This window comes from Phocoena sinus, chromosome 11 (genome assembly GCF_008692025.1).
Source record: "Phocoena sinus isolate mPhoSin1 chromosome 11, mPhoSin1.pri, whole genome shotgun sequence".
In the NCBI taxonomy this organism is placed as follows: Eukaryota; Metazoa; Chordata; class Mammalia; order Artiodactyla; family Phocoenidae; genus Phocoena; species Phocoena sinus.
This window is the reverse complement of record NC_045773.1, coordinates 7,554,697-7,574,197: the sequence shown is the minus strand read 5'-3', so window position 1 is coordinate 7,574,197 and position 19,501 is coordinate 7,554,697. Positions and strand designations below refer to the sequence as shown.

The following is a 19,501-nucleotide window of genomic DNA, read 5'->3' as shown; positions in this document are numbered from 1 at the left end:
AAAAAGAAAGTAGCAGTGGCCCATCAACAGATGAATGGATCAAGTACATGTGGTATATCTAAATATACAGATACAGTGGAATATTATTCAGCCATAAAAAAAGAATGAAAGTCTGCTATTTGCAGCAATGTGGATGGACCTAGAGAATATTATGCTTAGTGAAGTAAGTCAGACAAAGACTATATATCACTTATATGTGGAATCTAAAAAACAATACAAATGAATGTATATGCAAAACAGAAACAGACACACAGATATAGAAAACAAACTACTGGTTACCAAAAGGGAAAGGGGCAAATTAGTGGTATGGGATTAAGAGACACAAACTACAATAAATGAAATAAATAAGCAACAAGGATATATTGTGTAGCACAGGGAAATATAGCCATTATCTTATACTTTTAATGGAGTACAATCTACAAAAATACTGAATCACTATGCTATATACCTACAACTAATAGAATATTGTAAATAAACTATACTTCAATTTAAAAAATAGCAGTGAATGTGACAAAGGTGTATATAAAAGAAGCTCACAGCAGCAGTATTTATAATAATATGGAAATCACTGAAGTGTTCAACAATAAGGGATTGGTTAAATAAACTAGGGTACATCTGTATGATGAAATACTATGCAATGTTTCAAAATGTTGTGGAATTATATTTATTGATATGGGAAAATTTTGTAATCCAGTGTTATATAATTTGTTAGGTGACATAAGCAGAGAGTAAAATCGTATATGCAGTCTGATCTCATCTGGGAAAAGTACATACATATTCTAGAAAGTGTATAAAATCAGCACTCATAGAAAATGTATTTACATATGTACATATAAAGAAGTTCCTATGACAACCAAAGTGATTATGGCTGAGTGATAGCATTTCAGGTGACGTTAATTTCTAAGTGTTTGTTTTTGAATTTTATTTTTTACACAAGTGTGAGCTCATCTCTGTGTTTCCAAATCTCCTACAATGAGTGTACTACTTACCTAACCATGCAAAGGTTTTTATTTTTGTGGTGATGGTGGTTGCTGAAGTGGCTGAGCCCCCCAGCCACATCCAGGACTCAAACTCAGGGTCTGCGGTGCCAAGTCCAGGCCTCAGCACCCCGCACCCTTCAACATGCCTGACCCCTGGTCCCAGGTCCCCAGACCACACCCCACCGTGGCTGGCTGTCTTGCCAAGGCCAGCCTGGGGCAGAAACTCGGGTGGCCCAAATACCCACCTTTTTGAAGAGTCTGATGACATCCTCGCTGATTTGGGAGAGGCGAACGATGACATTGTTCATGAAGATGTCATTGAGGGTGGCATGGTCTCGGCTCTCCCGCCTGGTCTGATGCAGGACTAGATACCAACAGTTAACAGGCGAGAGGAGATATTGGTCCTTCCTGTGGAAACCAAGACAGCTCAAGTTGGCTCCACTGAAACTGCCAGCCACACAGTGTTCTACGTTGTCACCCACCGCGGCTCTTTTGACCCTCATGGGGCCCTTTCAAACTCGTTTTATCATAACATATTTAACAGCTGGGGTAACAGAGACCATGAGGAAGCAATCCTCCCAAGGTCACAGAGCAGTGCTGGGGCCAAAACCCAGGTCTTTGACTAGAAGTCCTATCCCGTCCTACTCTCCCACTGGATGTAGCACTTGCTACATGTATCTCTCCCTTCTGAGAGGAAGCTGTCTTCCGTGGAGTTAAGAAATACTAAACCAGTTGTGCTTGAAATTCTTGTATGAGTTCTAGAAATATCCAGGGGAAAGAACAAAAAGTGGACCCTTTCCTTCCCCTCCTTGCCTCCCCCAACCCCTGGGGGTCCCTCAGGCTCTTAACCTTTTTGTCCTCCTCCAGGGTCAGTCCTGGTCTCTTGGCCGCTTGGAAACACATTCCTTTGCCCCTCAATGGAGCTGAGGGCCTGGAGGATTTCAGGTTCTATACTTGGGAAGAGAGCCTAAGGAAATCTGCTTTTGAGTGAAGTACACACAAGACAAATCTTTGTCCTTCAATGACTGACACATTCTTAGTGTCCTCTAGCTGGGCATTATGCTAAAAGAGGGGTTCTCAAAGTGTTGGGGTCCCCAGACCAGCAGCAGCATCGCCTGGGGTCTATAAGAAATGCAGGCTCTTGAGCCTCACTCCAGCCCTGCTGAATCAGAACCTCTGGAGGTGACCCGGTGATCTGGGTTTTAACAAGCCCTCCAAGCTGCTGATTCCCACACAAGTCTGAGAACCACAGATCTATGCACCAGTGTTTCCCGAAACTTGGGAAATGGGATATTTCCAAAAAAGAAATGGGGGATATCTCTCTTCTCTGTGCTGTACCAAAGACCCCTCTGTTAGTCTCAATAGAGTGTATATAGTGTCCAGGAAGACAGTAAAGGACAATCAGAAACCAAAATCAAACCAATAATCCCACGTTGTCACATGGGGCATCTGGCATGTGTACTTGACCTAAGACCCTTCCTCCACTTTCCAAGGCAGGAAGGTGATATTGGGGCAGAGGGCCATCCACCACCTAGGGTGACTGGCTCAAGGTCCAGTCCCCCAGGCCTGCCTGGCTCCCCCGGGGGGCTGGCCATGGTTCTCTGAGGAAATGCGGCCTTCCACGATCAGTGTTTCTGAGGAAGGGAATTCTGCTGACTTCCGCTTTGACCACATCATCCTCCCAAAGTCAAGTGGAAGCGTAGCCCTGAGGGCCTCTGGGCAGCCACAGCACGTACACCCCTCACTGCACCCAAACCCTGGGCTTGGGAAGGATAGGTGAGGAGAGGCCAGTTGACTTTTCCTTCTGTCACCAAACGGGCTTAAAAATCTGCCCAGGTAGTCGGAATTTGGGAGAAAGGAATTTGGTTGAGAGAGTGGATGGATATGTTAGAGACCTCTAAGGAAAATGGAGGAGACATTATGCTGTAAGAGAAACGAAGCAGTTTCTCCTTTGTTTATAGCCTAGAGAAAAGGCCAGAACACTGAAATCCAACAGCCCAGCCCAAATCCCTCAGCATTTATTCCGTGTCAGGTCTCAGGTGGGCTCTGGGTGAGCGTGGACACAGACCTGCCTCGGAGGGGCTCCTAATGAGGTGGCTGAGGCAGAAGGATTACAGTGGAAGGTGCTGAAGCGCTGGGATAGAAACATGCAGAGCACCCGTTCTGCGCGAGAAGCTGGAGAAAACGCGGAGCCCACTCCACGTCCCCGTCACACAGGCCCCTTTGCTTTCCTGCCAGCTTCTTCCCGCCTGGGGTCTTCACGCGCGCTGTGCCATCTGGAATGTGTGAGCCCCTGCTCTTCTCTCTTCCTCTGAGTCTTGGCTTAAATGATACTCCCTGGAGAGTGTGCCTCGGAGGACCTCGCTCTAGGGCAGCGGTTCTCAGAGGTGGTCCCCAGCCCAGATGCATCAGCTTCACTTTGAAATTTGTTGGAAATGTAAATTGTCGGGGCCACTCCAGACCACTTAATAAGAAATCCTGGAGGTGGGACCAGCACCTGTGTTTTGACCAGCCCTCCAGAGGATTGCGATGCACTCTCAAGTTTGAGAATTCCTGCTTTAAGGAGTTTCCACTCCCCACCCATCACCCTACTCGAAGTTCTGTGAGAGCAGGAACTGTTTCTGTCTTAGTCACCATATCCAGTGCCCAGCAATGTGCCTGACATGTAGTAGGTGCTGTAGAAGAGAAACCCAACAGAAAAGGTCACATTTGTGCTGGGTCTTGAAGAATAGGTACGAGTTTTCCAAATAGAGGGGCAGAGAGATGGAATTGTAAGCAGAGGGACCTGTGGATACAAAGATAGAGAAGCAGCTCAGCAGAGCTAGAATTGTCAGCGTGTTAGGGGAGGACATAAGGATGGGGAGACAGGTGAAAGGTTTGATTGTGGGGAATTGAACACCAGCCTAATGAGTTGGGATTTTATCATCTAGGCCATATGGTTCTCAACCCAGGTTGCACACTAAAATCACCTGGGAAGCTTTTAAAAAACACCAAGACCCAGGCCCCACCCAAGACCAATTAAGTCAGAATCTCTGGGGGTAGAACGTTGGTATTTTTAAAACATTCTCTATAAGATTCTAATGTGCATCCAGGGTTAAGAATGCCTGCTGTAGGCAGTGGAGAGTCATGGAAGTTATTTAAGCAGAGGTATGATCTAACCAATGCGTGTCTTAGAAAGATCATTGCGGGCAGACTGGAGGATGATGGACAGATGAGTGGGTGGGTGGATGGGTTGGTGGGTGGGTGGCTTGTTGGGTGGATAGACGGGTGGATGGATGAACAGGTGGATGAGTAGAGGGCTGGATGGGTGTGGGCAGAGGTGTGGGGCTGGAGGCAGGAGGACCAGTCAGGAGGTGACCCTAGTCCAGGAAAAGAGAGATGATGAGGGCCTGGGTGGTGGCCAGAGAAGGGTGAATTTAAGAGACTCCTCACCAAGAGAGCAGAGAATCTTAGAGACTTCCTGGAAATAGAGAGGGGGTGGGGGAGGGGGAAGTGGATGGTGATTCTGAGATTTGGATCTCAGGCGACTGGTTGGATGCTGATGACATGAACCAAGATAAGAACTGCAAGGGGAGAAGTGGGTTTGGGCAGAAAATAGTTTACATCCCATTTCCACAGCTTCCTAGGTGGCGATGGAAATGCAAAGATGAAAGGAGAGATGAGATAATTGAGCTGTTACCTAAATTACTTCAGGGGCTGAGCTCAGCCTGGGATGCAAGAATTGAACAGCATCAGGGAATTAAATGTGCAAAATTTATGGAAGTCACAGCCAGAAGGTAAGTTTCAGGGGAAAGGAAAAAGGTCTTGAAAGGGTGCAAAAGTGCTGGGACAGCTTGGGGACCATTAATTAGGTCACCTGGCCAGGGAGAGACTGGGTAAGAGAAAGAGTGGAAAGGAGGCGCTTTCCTTATCAGCAGCTGTGGGCAGGAGGCAACACAGACGCAGACAGGATTACAGGGGCGGCAGAAGGAGCAGAGGCAAGGAGGGGAGAGTTACCCGAAAGCAACCAAGGACTTGTCAAGCTAAAGTGAGTGGCTGCTGAGGAGATGAGGCCTTGGTTCATTCAGGCTTTCATTCATTCATTGTCTGTCTCCGTGTGTACGTGCCAAGCAGGCGAGGGGCTGGGGATGCAGCAGTAACCACAGCAGGCAAGACCCTGCTCCACAAGGCTACATTCGGGTAAGGGAGACACACGAGGAAGCAGAAGATGATGATACAGCCTCATAAATGTAGTGATGGGAAGGAGACTACGGGGCAGAGGAGGCCCCCTCGCCCAGATCTGGTGGAGGGGTGAGCATGGATGGCTTCCTGGAGGAAGCACTTTCTAGACTGAGAACTAAAGGCTGGAATGGAGTTTGACAGGGGAGAGCTTTCTAGGTGGAGAAATATGATGAACAAAGGCCTAGAGAGAGCAGGTTGGTGAGTCAAACATAGTCAAGGGGGCTCAAGCATCATGTCCTGGAGTGATGGGGGGAGAGTGAAAAACAAAGTTGGAGAATTAGGAAGAGGCCACATAGTTAAGGGCCTTAAGTCCCAGTAGAGAGTTTGAGCTTCATCCTGAGGTTGGCGGGGAGCCACTGAGAGGTTTAGAACAGGGGAGTGAAAGGGTAAAATTCCACTTTCAAACTCTCACTCTGGCTACTGAGTGGAGGATGGGCTTGAGGGGGCCAAGAGGGAAGTTGAGGGATTCAAGAAACATTTAGGTGGTAAACTGACTGGACCCTGAGATTGACTGGTTGGGAGGGAAAAGAAGATGCTCAGAATGACTCCAAGTCTTTCAGGCTGGGTGCCTGAGAGCAGGGGTAGCATTTACGGAGATGAGGAACATTTACAGGGGCAGGGTAGGGAGGGAAGGCGATGAGTTTTATTTGAAGACGGCGAGCCTAAAGGGCTTGTGGAACACTCAGAAGGCGATATCTGGGCTAGAGAGATAAATGTGGACGCCGGCAACAAGCACTTGGATGATATTTGAAACCGTGGAATGACCTGGAACTCTTTACAAATGCACATGACCACCACGTGGCAGAAAAGGCAAATTCTCAGGAGGCCTGTCGAGGCTGCAGCTGGAGGGATGGGGCAGGGCTGCGCTCCTCCTGCCCTGGTGAGCTGGAAGAGGCCTACAATGGGGATGATGTGCCAGCGCATCCTCTGCAGACACTGTCCCAGGCCTGCCGTGCAACCAGCAGGTCCATCCTCTGGGTCCACTCCAGCACGGGAGGCTGCTTCTGCTCTCCCCATCTTCTCCCAGCCCTGGCTCCCCTCGTGTGGGGCAGCTCATTTGGAGACTAAAAGACCGGGGTGAACAGGGCTGTCCACAGCCAGGGTCAGGGTAGAGTTGACCGCTCTGTGGAGAGCTGCCATCTGTGGCCTTGGCCACAATGGTACCTGGCTCTCACCATGTCAGAAAGAAGAGGGAAGGCCACAGATGGGGCCCAGCATGGTGAGACAGAAAGACACGATGAAACAGAAAGACACCTGGACTTGGGGGGGAGGGGTACCCCTGAGTCCATACTGCCTGTGTGACTATATGCAGGTCTCTTAACCCCTGTGGCCTGGCTACTTAGACCATATTGTCAACCTTGTTGTTAAACACCAGAAAAAAGCTCCAGGGTCATTCAGCAGTTCCCCCACTGGATACATTCTTATTGCATATTTCACATGGACCAGTCCCCAGGGACATGACATGGAGCGCAACAGACACAGCTCCTGCCTCCACGGAGATTACAGTCCAGTGGGGGAGACACATAACCCTCAGAGAGTTCAGCATGTGTGGATGGAGTCACAGCCACAGAAAGGAGAGCATGGTGCATGAGGACTCCTATTGAGGGGACCTGGCCGGACTCCGGGGGTCTCTGAAGTGTCCCTAAGGAAGGGGCCTTTCAGCTAGGCTCTAAAGGAAGAGATGGGGGAGGCAGGTAAAGGGGCCAGGAGAGTGGGCTTGAGGGTGACGATTCCAGGCAGAGGGAACAGAATGGGCAAAGGCTCACTGCGGGGCAGGGAGCTCGGTGCATTTAAGGCACCGAATGAAGGCCAGTGTGGCTAAAGCCCGGGGAGCAAGGCAGAGGAGGGGCAGGTGCGGGGTCCCGAAGGCTCCGGCCAGCACACTGATCACCATCCCACGGGCCATCTGGATTGTACAGGGACCGCAGGAAGAAGCATCCAGGCCACGTATGGCAGAGCTGGACACCGGCCTTCTCTTTTCAGGAGGTTACTTGTCCCTTTTGAAAACAGGACCCCTTTGACCTGAGACCCAGCTCTCCATGCTAGCAGCCATTTTGCCTGCTGCAGCCACACTTCTGGAAGATGCCAAAATGAACCTGGGCAGGCGTTCTGTCCTCTAAGGCACATCTTGAGGGCTTCTCTCCTTTTCCAGTCTTGCATCCCTGTGTCCACACAGCAGGTGGAAGCTGCTGAGCTAAAGTATAATTGAGAACTTTCACATAGATGTGTATGTATTTTACTTTTTACAGCCAAAAAACAGCAATGAAAATTTCTGGTGAGTCACAGCTTTCTTTCTTTGGTTAGGGGAGCTGGGTACGAGGATCCAAGCGACTGCAGCTAGAGGAGCGAGGCCTCGCCAAGCTGGTGAGTTGGGAAAATGAAATCAGCAGTGAGCCAGCTTCTCCCTTCTTCTTCTTCTGGCTGGGCACCGGAAAATTCCACTTAGCAAACAGAACCCATTTCCAGGCCTGTTGAGCCCCATCCAAATGCAGATGAAGGCAAATCCACTGCCGGGGGATGCTGGTCCCTCCGGGAGGGAGGGGAGCTCCTGCAGCTGACCCTGTCCCCAAGACGCCGAGTCCCTGCCTCTGGCTTCCCGCTCGCTTCCAAGACATTCCAGGGTCTTGCACTACGCTTGCTTGGGCAGCTGCCAGCAAAGCTCAGAAAAGCATCCCTCAATTAGTTCCGGGGCCCAAAAAGTATGGTTAACCTCTTTCTACCTAAGTTGCCCCAATCAGGATTTGGAATTCCTTGTCCTTGCTGGGAGCATGAATCATTAATTCTGAAAATATTAACTGGGTGCCATGTTTTGTGCCAGACAGTGCTAAGCAAAGTGAGTCATGCTCCCTGATTCATGGAGCTTATGGTCCAGTAGGGGCCTCAGGTGACAATCAAATAAGCACATAAGTAGATAGGAAATGGCGTCGGTGATAAGAGCTGTGAGAGAGAAATGCATGGTGCCTCCTGAGTCTATAACGGAGGGGGGTGGGGGTGGGGGTTTACCTCACCCAGGGAAGGTGGAGGTGGTCCTTCTTGTCACTGAGACGTTAGCTGAGATGTTTCTCCTGGTTGAGGCCTTCCCTGCCCCCCAGCGGCTCCTGGATCTCTAGTACACCACCCCATTTTATCGTTATTACAGCACTACCATGCCTGACATCTATCCTGTTCATTTACTTTTTGTTTCTGTCTTTGACCCCTTTCCGGCTTACATCTGTCCTCTTCACCACTGTTTCTCTGGTGTGGGGCAGGTCTGGGCACACAGTCGGCTGATAGGTGAAAAGTGCCCATAAGGATGAGGTGGGACCAGAAAAATGCGTAGGTTGTACAGTGGCCTAGGGATAAGGGAGAGCATCCCCAGCAGTCGACGTGAAGGCTCTGCATGCATGGGCGCCTTCCCAAGGGCAGAGCGGATGTCCAAGGGGTGGAGACAAGGCCACAGAGGCAGCATAGACCAGGGCCTTGAGGGACAGGATGAGCATCTGGGCTGTGCGCTGCTGGACACCAGTCTTCAGTAACAGCGCACCACAGATGGGTCACTTCAATAGCAGAAATGCATTGCCTCTCAGTTTTGGAGGCTGGAAGTCTGAGATCATGGTGTCAGCAGGGTTGGTTCCTTCTAAGGGCTGTGAGAGAGACTCTGTTCCGTGTCCCCCCCTCAGCTTCTGGCGGTATGCTGGCCATCTTTGGTATTCCAGCCATCTTTGGTGATCCGTGGCACGTAGACACATCACCGCAATCTCTGCCTTCATGTTCACGTGATGTTTTCCCTGGATGTGTGTCTATGTCCAAATTCCCCTTTTTTTATATTATAGGGACACCAGTCATGTTGGATTAGGGCCCACTCTACTGACCTCATCTTTAGTTGATTACCTCTGTAAAGACCCTATTTCCAAACAAGGTCACACTCTGAGGTACTGGGGGTTTAGGATTTCAACATGTGAATTTTTGGAGGACAAAATTCAACCCCTAATAGGCTACTACCCCAAGTGGATCAGGAGTCTGAGGAGAGTTTACATGGTCACTTGGGCATCTTTCCTGTGGTCCATCAGAGGAGCAAATGGACCTACGACACAGAGGATAAAGTCTAACCTCCTCCGCCAGCTTTTAAAGCCCATTTAAGGCCCAATCTGCTGCCTGCCCAGCCCTCTCCCTCATCCCCCTTTCTGCTCCAGGCAGTGGGTGAAACTCTGCGCCAGGAATGGGTTTCTTCATTTACCTACTTTTTGCCCCCCAAGGCTTCTGAGTCTATTGTACTGGGAGTTGGGGAGCATGGCTCTGCTGCTAATTGGCTGTGTGTTCTTGGGCTTGCGGCTCGACCTCTCTGAGGCTTTACTGCCTCATCCATCAAATGGATGGGTGAGTGACAGAGTGGCCAGTGAGGGCCTTTCAGACCTCTGTGACAAGAGCAACCATATATTTCAAAACCAAATGTATACATGTGATCTGACAAAGGATTTTTTTCCCAATTCCCCCACTTATTTATTTGAAAAGCCTAACAAGACGCACAAAAATGGAAACAGTGAATGGCTATTTTCTACCCTTTTATGTATCTAGCTTCAAAGACAAGAAAGTGAGGCTGCTGAAACCTGGGAAGGACTCTTCCTGGGTCACATGCATCTCCACCTCACATCTGTGCATTCACTTGCTCAGAATGCCTTCCCCTCTTCACTCCACGCAGCAAAATCTACTTCAAAGGCCTTTCCTCCAGGGATCACCTGAGATCCACAGAATGTTCTGTCTGAACCACTCATTTCAATCTTCTTGTATAGTTACTTCCAGATGACATTTTTTATCTTCTCACTTAACTCACTCGTCAGTTGCCCTCCACACATGTGGGCTTGTGTCATCACTTATTCTATAAGCCCCTTGAAGGCAGGAACCACCTCTCATATTTCCCTGTATCCCTCCAGAGCCCTTGGCAGACTCTAATTCATTCACTCATTCACTCACTCTTCTAATATCCTTTGAGTATCTGCCATGTGCCAATAGGCACTGTCCAGTCCCAGGGGATTAAAAAGATGACTGGATGAACCTTGAGAAGGCTCACAATCTAGCAGTTGAACTTAAGGCAAACCAAGAATTCTTATGGCCATTGGTCAGAACACCTTTAGTTGAAGTGAAGGAAAAACTTGCTTCAGATTGGCTTAAACAAAAATGGTAGTAATGGGAGGAAGAAAAATTTTCAGGATCAAAAATTTTAATCAAAAAAATGTAAAGGAATAGGAGGTTGTTGCCCTCGGGCATGGCTGCATCCAGGGGCTCAAAGGATGTCAGCGGGACCTGGTCTCTATCATTTGGCTCTGCTTTCCTCTCTCTGTACTGGCTTCACTATCAGGCAGGCCCTCTTCAAACCAAAAGTACCCTGACTGCTAGTAATCCCAGTAAAAAGAGAGCTTTTCCCGACCTGTTCCACCAAAAATCCTGGATTGCAGGTCGCTAGATTAAAGCTCTGTGGCCAAGAGGATACAATGCTGGTCACAGGCTCACCATTGTTCAGGGATGATTCCCCAGAGGAAAATCTAGGTCTTGTTGTCAAAAGAAGAAGGGAGGAAAGCTGAGCAGGGGAGAGTAACAGACGTTGCCTATATTATGCTGTGTGAGGAAGGGGATCTCAGAGGAGTGGGGGAGGGAGCGGCTCATTCTGCCTCAGGGTGGATGGGTTATCACAGAAACATTTGCAGTGGGCTTGAAGCACACCTAAGAGTTTGCTGGATGGGAAACACAAAGACAGACATATCCTGCAGGCAGATGGAAGGCTGAGTGTGAAGCTGTGAGGTCAGCCAAGACATGGATGTTCCGGGGCTGAAAAAAGTTCTTTTGGGCTCGGGCAGCAGTGATGCAGGGCATGGTGAAAAGGTGGCAGGAAGGGAGGAGCCAGACCACGAAGGACTTCGAAGGTCAAGGCTGAATGAAGGTTTTGAATGGTCCAGTGATGTGATCGCTGGGCAGGAAGGCCAGGTGGGAGGCAGAGCAGCTGTCCAGGTGAGGGGGAAGAATTTGGGGCTTTGCCTGGGAGTCACCTGGTGGCAAACAGTGGATGTGAGGCTTCAGGGCAGGGCAGCCCCTTCATGAAGCTGAGATCTGCTGACTTAGAAGCTGCTGTTGGCTGACACCAACCCTGAGACAGTCATTCCATAAGGGAAGAACTACATCCACTGGGTCACCTGCCCGAAGCAGGTTCTGCTTACGCATGCTGGGTGCTATGGAGTCACAGGCTGGGGTTCAAATACCAGTTCTGCTCCTCACCAGCTGGGTGAACTGGGAAGCTAGTCAAACCTTTTCTTTCTTTATCTGTAAAACGGGGTTGATAACGCCTACCTCACAGTGGTGTTTTAAGGATTAAATGAGGTAATTCATAAGACACTCTCAGCATCAAACCCAGTGCCTGATAATAGTAATAATCATTATTACTGGCATCACTATTATTGCCACCAGCACCTCACTTGGCTATTGGGAAAATCCATTGACTGATGTATGTAACCATACAGCCCATGGCAGGTTTGCTATAAATGTTGGTTTTCCTCCTCCCATTACTACCTTCTCCCCCAGTAAACCCTTATGTGTACTTCAAGGCCTAGTGCCAATGGTCCGGAGACGCCCCCTCCACCCTGAGGATCAGTCCTCACACCTCAAAGTGATGGCACACTGGGTCTGGTCCAGCAGCACTCCTGAGCTCCCTTTTGACTCGCTGAATGTATTCTTGGTACTGGAACAAAAATTCCTGCCTCATTAGGCAACGTCTGGCCAACCTCATCTTCTCTTTCCCTGTGAGAACTTTTGCCTTGGTTTATCCACCTGCAAAATGGGTGCATCACGTGGTACATGATGCACCCGGCAGAGGAAGGGCGCTGACCCACAGTTCCTCCGGTCAGTTCTTTCACCAACCAGCGGGGATCCTAAGCCAGGCCCACCCTGGCTGGCCTTCAGGTCCTCTGCTTGTCAGATGGGGAAGATGACACCTTCCCTGACTCCCTCAGCCCCACCAGGACTCTTAGGAGGATTTAAGCAGCTAAAGGCTGGGAAGGCACTCTGCAAAGTGTAAGGTGCTGTATAATCTTGGAAGATCATTATTGTCCTCTTTGCCTAATGGGATTGAGTCAAAACTAAACCCCTGCATATCACTGCTTGTTAATTACAACAACATCTATTTTATCTTTATTACAACTTCTATTTTCATTTTTAGAATAAAATTTAAATGATATACACGTATCTATGTGTATCAAGCATATCCAAATATAAAAAAATCACGTCCTGGTTAATATTAATACTTTGGAAGTTGCTGATTACAGTCTCTGAGGATTCCAGGAAACTGGGTGTAGGATCTGGAGAGGCCCCAGAAGGAAAAACTGGAAGGAGGATAAGGGGCTGTAGCCATTGCAAAGACCACTCAAGGGGCTGACCCTCCTGCCTTAAAATCCCTCCCAGCAGTGAAAACAAAGGTGGGGGATGAAAAGGGTGGAGATGAAAGATGTTCACTTTCCAGGAGGAGCTGGCAGGGGCCCTTGGGGTATCTCATGTTGGCTTCAGGATTTCTGCCATCCTGCATACCACCATACTTCATACCTCCCTGTTGAGTGTCTCTTTTTACTTAAATGGATTTATTTACAAAAAGGACTCTCCCTAGTCTTAGTTAAGATAAAAATTTAAAAACCAGCTTTACTTGCCCTAAATAGAAGGTTACTGGAAAAAAGTAAGTTCCAAACAGTATCACTGAATCCTAGGCAGATGCTAACACCCAAGATCTGCTGTCTGTTTGTTAAATGGAGGGTTAGAGAGGTGTTAGCAACACACTAGAACCAAACTATAACCACAAAGACTGAAAGAGAACTGAAAAGATCAGTCACTATTTATGGCACACGTGCTGTCGATGATCCCTCCCTCATTCTGAGGAACACTGATCGGGTCTGACAAGCCTTCACACTACAGAAATGTGCCCCTAAAACACCCAACTGTGTTGTGTACATACCTCCATGGATTGGGCCCTCACACCTCCCAAGGCAGCCCTTTTCTTGCTGGACAGCTCTGGCTACTGAAACGTTCTCAAGGTTAAGTTAAAGTCTGCTTTTCTGAAAATGCTATCCTTGGACCTCACTTCTCTCCTTCAGCATCCCCACAAGTCTATTTCCTTCAAGTATTTGAAGAAAGTATTCAGTAGTATCTTGGTCTTTTCAGTTATTCATTCAAAAAACTTTGATAGAGCTTCTATTGTATGTCAGAGAGAGAGAGGGACTAGAAATGGTCCCTTGCCATCAAGCAGCTGGCAGACTGAGGTGGGAGAACGAGACGTATGAACTGGATCATTCCTTGATAATCTGACGCGAGCCCCAGGAGAGTGACATACAGATCACCATGGCAGGCCAGGGGAGGAGCAGTGACTGCAAACCTGGGACCTGCAGCAGGGACTTCGCAGAGGTGAGCCCTGAGCTGGCCCTGGGGAGACGAGCATGAGCTGACCAGGAGGAGAAGGAGCCCTCTAACGCCCACACGAGGAGGATGTGGTCTGGACTGATGGCTGACTCTCCGGGAACATGAAACCAGCCCAGAGAGGTGAGGGGACACACCGAGAGGCATGCAGCTAGAAGAAATTTTGCACTTCGGAGCCAGTTAAACCAAGATTAGAATCCTAGATTATCATAGTAAGTGAAGTAAGTCAGACAGAGAAAGACGAACATCATATGATATCACCCATATGTGGAATCTAATTTTTTTTTAAAAAGATGCAAATGAACTCTTTTACAAAACAGAAGCAGACTTACAGACATTGAAAACAAACTTATGGTTACCAAAGGGGAAACGTCGGGGGGGAGGGTTAGTTGCATCAGGAGCTTGGGATGAATGTACACACACTACTATATATAAGATAGAGAACCAACAAGGACCTACTGTATAGCACAGGGAACTCTACCCAACATTCTGTGACAACCTACATGAGAAAATAATCTAAAAAAGAATGAATATATGTATATGTATAACTGAATCACTTTGCTGTACACCTGAAATTAACACAACGTTGTAAATCAACTATACTCCAATAAAATTAAAATATTAAAAAAAAATCCTAGTTCTGCCACTTACCTGTTCTAGCTGTGTCCCTCTGGACAAATTACTTAATTTCACAAAACCTCAATGTTTTCAACTAGAAAGACAGAGATAGTACCTGCCTCAAAGGTCACAACGTTTACCATGAAGGTTAAATGACACGATCCATGTCAAACATCTATAGGGCACCGGGCATATGGTAATATGGATGTGGGGGGAATTTGAAAGATTAAACAACCTGCGCAGCACAGACACAGAGCCACCAGGAAAGAGTCGGCTGGCAACCTGTCCTAGGAGAATACCAGCTCTGGACAGCATTACTGGAAAGCCATCACTGGTGCGATGGTAGCCATAGTAACAGCAGCAGCTATGAATGGAGATGCGATTCGCCACCTGGAGGACCTCCCCCATTATCCCCACCTCGGTCTGAGCAAATCTTTTCATTATGAATCCTTTGCACATTTTACTCACTAGAAAAGTGCTTCTATCCTTAGGATTCACCTGGAAGGCTAAGTCTAAATTATAGCATCTTTTTAGGGAAATGCTACATCTGTGGAAACAAAAAGTCTGTGATGTTTTATCCCCCCAAAGAAGCATTTTCTTGGCAATCAACTTAGCTGCTCACTGAATCCTCCCTCTCAACTGCTCCGTGAAGCTAAGAGATGCTCCAAACCTCCTGTGCAGAGAATATTAAGCATTATTCACTGACTGGCCAAGCACCTCCCAGCTCTTTCCACACTCTGACTTTCCACAGTTTAAACATATTTGAATAGAATTCCCTGTTGTTTTTTTTTCACAGCTGTCCAAATAGCAGCAACCAACACTTAAACTTCTGGAGAGAGCATTTTTAGCAGGTATATCCCCAGAAGGTCAGGGGTATCAAAAACGGAGGGAGTCAGAATTCTAAGAAGGGGGCTGTGTCACCTCCCACACGATTTGCATGTAGCATGAACATTCCAGAGGGGAATCCAGAGTTTGTCTCAACAGAGCTTTTTAAACTGGGTCCCAAGGAGCGCTTGTTTGGTAAAAAATTAATAAACATCCTGAGAGAGGGAGAATCCTGTGGTCAAACAGCCTTCAGAAATAAGTCAACAGGCTTATTTATTGTAAAACCTCTCAGAGCCTTTCATGGGGAATCTCTAAGGGGAGGCACAGAGTGGCAGTCTTTCCCACCTCCACTCATTCTCACTCTCTTTGCCTCCTCCCGCCCGCCCCACCACCAGCCTCCACAGCTGGACAGCTCAAGGTGTTGGAGTTTCAGAAAACACTTCTTTGGAGGAAGAAGAAATCTTAGTTCCAGGAAACCTCTGGCTGCCTAGACCTACCAAATTTGTTTGCAGGACACCCCTCTACCCCCAGAGGCAGGTCTTAAGGTCCCCGTGTGCCGCCCTCCCCAGCACATTCCTGCTCAGGACAGGCTCCCAGCCTCAAAAAGGACAAGGCCAGTGCATCGGGCCCGGCTGCAGAAGGGCAGTGGATTATGGATTTTATGCTGGGGGAGAGGAGGGGTCTGGAAAGCCAGCACAACCTGAAAGTGAATTGTAAACAATTTATCACCTAGAAAGTCATCATCCTGGGCAACTCTTCAGCAGTGAATGGCCATCAGAATCCCCTGGAGGGCTTGTTAAAATACAAATTGCTGCCCACCCCCACCCCCCAGAGTTTCTCATTCAGTGGGTCTGAGGGGAGGCCAGAGCCTTTGCTCTTCTGACAAGTTCCCCCGGGATGGGGACGCTGAAGCTGCTGGTCAAGACCACACTCTAAACTAGAGCTCAACTTCTGCGTTCCCGATTCCCCAATGAAGGACTGTCCTCTCAGCAACGCTGTGCCTGTGCCAGGTACCACAACTGGTGGTACCTTTGCCTTCACCCAGATGGCCTCCCCAAGCTCCTACTGCAGCCACAAATGTCCCCTTCCCTGCCCCCAACCACCCCCAGCCCAGAGCCACGTTAATTACCACCTGACCTTCATTCATTCATTCAACAAACATTCAGTGAGGACCAACCATATGCCAAACCTGGTGCCAGGTGCTAGGGACCCCAAGTCAACAGCCACTCCCTCTTCCATCTCAGAGCTGGCAGCCCAGTCGTCAAAAGAGGGACAGACAAGGAAAAAAGGTGACTACAACACAGGGTGGCAGCTTTTGCCTTAGGCCCTTCTCAAGTCCCTTCATCTCAAGTCCATAACAGATTCTTCTCTTTTCCTCAATTCTGCCTCTGACAGATTTCCCAGCACCTGTCCACTCTCTGTCAGCTCTGCTATCACCCAGGCCCTCGTCACCCCTGCCTGGAGAACTATACTCCCATCACCCTGCTAGTCTGCTCAGCTCCACTCTTGCCCCCTCCAATCCAGGGTGATCTTTCAAAAATGGAAATCAGATCATGCTACTCCTACTGAGGATGGCTACGGCTCTCCTCACCACCAGTTCCAGCCCCACTGGCCTCTCTTCCCCTCACACTGTCCCCACGGCTGCTCCTTCTCACCCCTCGGGTCTCTGCTTAAATGCCACTTCCTCCAGAAGCCTTCCCTGGCTGCCGTTTTAGCTCAGTGCGGAGGATTCAAGAGGGCTGCGAATCCTTTGACAGTCCTCCAGTGAGAGGAAGGCTTTATTTTCCCTCCCTTGAGCTACAACTGAGACCACTCTGATCAAGAGAATCTCGGCAGGGGCTGGAGGTGGGGTCCAAGAAGACTGCGGATTGCCCTCCTGCCACCTAGGTGCCCTGAGCTCCCACGACTGAAGTGAGGCCCTGGCCCCATGTGGAGAGGGAGGCAGCCCAGCTGAGCCCAGCCTTACAGCTGTCTTCACCAAAGTGCCAGGGAATGTGGGGGAAGCTGTCTTAGACCCTCCAACCCAGACCCTAGCAATTGTTCCATCCCGGCAATCATTGGATTCGTTTATTTGTTTTCTATGTTTGATTTGCATCTCTCTCCTCCACTAGGTGGTAAATTCCACCACAGCAGGAACCAAGTCTGTCTTGTTTGCCACTGTAAGCCAGGGCCAGGCACGTGGTAGGTGCTCCATAAATACCTACTGAATAAGCGAATCAACAAGTGCAGAATATTGTGGGCACACACAGGAAGGCACCTGGACAGACTCAAGGAAGCTTTGCAGAGGAAGTGACATCTAAACGCTGAGGCCTAAAGAACAAGCAGGTGGCAGGGTTCAAAGAACAGGGCCTCGGGGACTGGGTGCCTGCCCCAAGCACACCACTTATGGACATCCCCCACGCCACGTGCGAGAGAGAGAGAGAGAGAGAGAGAGAGAGAGAGAGAGAGAGAGAGAGAGAGAGAGAGAGGAGGGGCAGTGTCTCATTAAACTGTGTCTTCATCATGAAGCACGGTCTAAGAAAATAAGGTCCTCAATATACACATTTCAAATATGATGGCCCACATGGCTTTTTGGAGAGAGATGCCTGAGCTGGAAGCCAGGAGCCCTGGGTTTTCTCACTCAACAGCTCACGATGTGTCCTTTGTAAAATCCCACTCAGCTTGCCTGGCACTCAGCTGGCTTGAGATAAAACCACTGGCTCCCTCTCTGCATCCCTGGGTTATCATCAGGATTGTAAGAGAGCAAAGACGTCAGAGTGCTTTGAAAAAAGTGTTAGAATAGAAATACGTGATGGTAGAAAAGACACATGTGATGATGTTTTACTCTGAATGTTCAACCTGCCCCAGGTAAACCGTCAGGGCCACCAGCTGAGCCTTTCTTTGAATCAGGTGCCACATGGAACTCAGTCTGGGTTAGTCTAGCCCAGACTCCTCCTGGGTACCTCCTGGGCAGCTGTAAATTTTTCAGCTGCCCAGGTGGAGAGGGAGCAGCTTGAGCCGTAGAGAGACGGAGCCCATGGAGCAAAAGGAGGAGCAGTGGACTTGGAGTCAAGAGATGTGAGTTCCTGTTATGGACTGAATCTTTGTGTTGCCCCAGAAGTCATATGTTGACACCCTACTCCCTATGTGATGGTGTTGGGACATGGGGCCTTTGGCAGGAAATTAGGATTAGATAAGGGCGAGAGGAAGGGAGCCCTCAGTATGGGATTAGTGCCCTTGTAAGAGTCTCTAGAGCTTGCTTCCTCTCTCTGTTCCTCTCACTGTGGGAGGACACAAGGAGAATCAGGTGTCCGCAAGCCACAGGAGGGCATTCACCAGAACCTCACCACGTCGGCACCCTGATCTCAGGCTTCCAGCCTCCAGAAGTGTGAGGAAAAACATGTCTGTTTACAAGCCACCCAGTCCGTGGTACTTTGTTATAGAAGCCCAAGTGGACTAAGGCAGTGCCCATCCCAGTTTTGCCACTAATTTGCTGTGAGATCTCGGGCAAATTAATTCCCTCTCTGAACCAAATCTCTCAGCCATAGTGAACTTCATAGACCAAGTAAATCCCCTCCCTCCCTTTCTTCCTCCCTTCCTCCTGCTCACTCACAAAGGCCCCACCTCTGCCCCAAGGGGGCCCAGTGTAGTAGGAATAAAATGACCAGACCCATACCCTGAGAGGGTACCTGGCAGATAGGTGGACTCTCTTAATAAAGGATCTACAAGACAGCAGGACAAGGCTTCTCTGGACAGCCAGGACAGAGCACAGCACAGACCCTGTGCACTGAGCTCCAAAGAAGAGGCAGCCAGAGGTCAGGCTGGTTGGCCCTGGGGTCAAAGGACAAGTCCAGGCATCCCCTGGAGACTCCTGCTTCCAAAAGCCATCGGGGGCAATGCCAAAGCATTAGCCTCATGCAGAGGGCCTGCAGCAGCTGCACTGGCCAGGGCCACACCCTAATTAGACATTTTCAGAGTGTGTCCAGCGGCCTGCTTGGCCGGACTGCCAGCTGGGGCTCCTGTTCTGTCTGGTGGCCTCGGTTAATGAAGCCATGAGGGGCTGACTGAGCTCATTACAGGCAATGCAAGGGAAGAGGGGATGCCCGTCCATGCTCCCCCAGTGCCCCGCCTCCCTCCTCTCCACCATGTTCACACCGAGAACAGGAAGAGAGCTGATTTCAAACCAAGAGGAAGGAGAGGGGCAGGAGCTGAGCTCCAGCCGGATCACACAGCCTGGATGGCTCCCATGACAGCGCAGCCAGAGACGTGGGTTTCTGCAGTGTGTCTGTGGTTTTAGGGGAGCGTTCAGAGTCCATGGCTGTTCTCAGACCACACGCAGGCCCTTTCTTATCACAGGCCAAGGAGGCAGAACGAGAGCAAAGGTTCAAATCTGTCACTTTCCAATAATTGGCCCACAGACATGTTTGTACAAGGCACTCAGTCAGAGCTTCGCT

The 19,501-nt window shown here is 49.2% G+C and overlaps 1 protein-coding gene across 1 annotated transcript in view; it reads right to left on the bottom strand.

The window, feature by feature from the left end:
* Window positions 1–19,501, bottom strand: part of SRGAP3 (SLIT-ROBO Rho GTPase activating protein 3) — a 255,707-nt gene that overhangs the window by 115,008 nt on the left and 121,198 nt on the right. Inside the window, 1 exon segment of the mRNA XM_032649515.1 lies at window positions 1,226–1,388. Coding sequence (XP_032505406.1) covers window positions 1,226–1,388 — 163 coding nt within the window.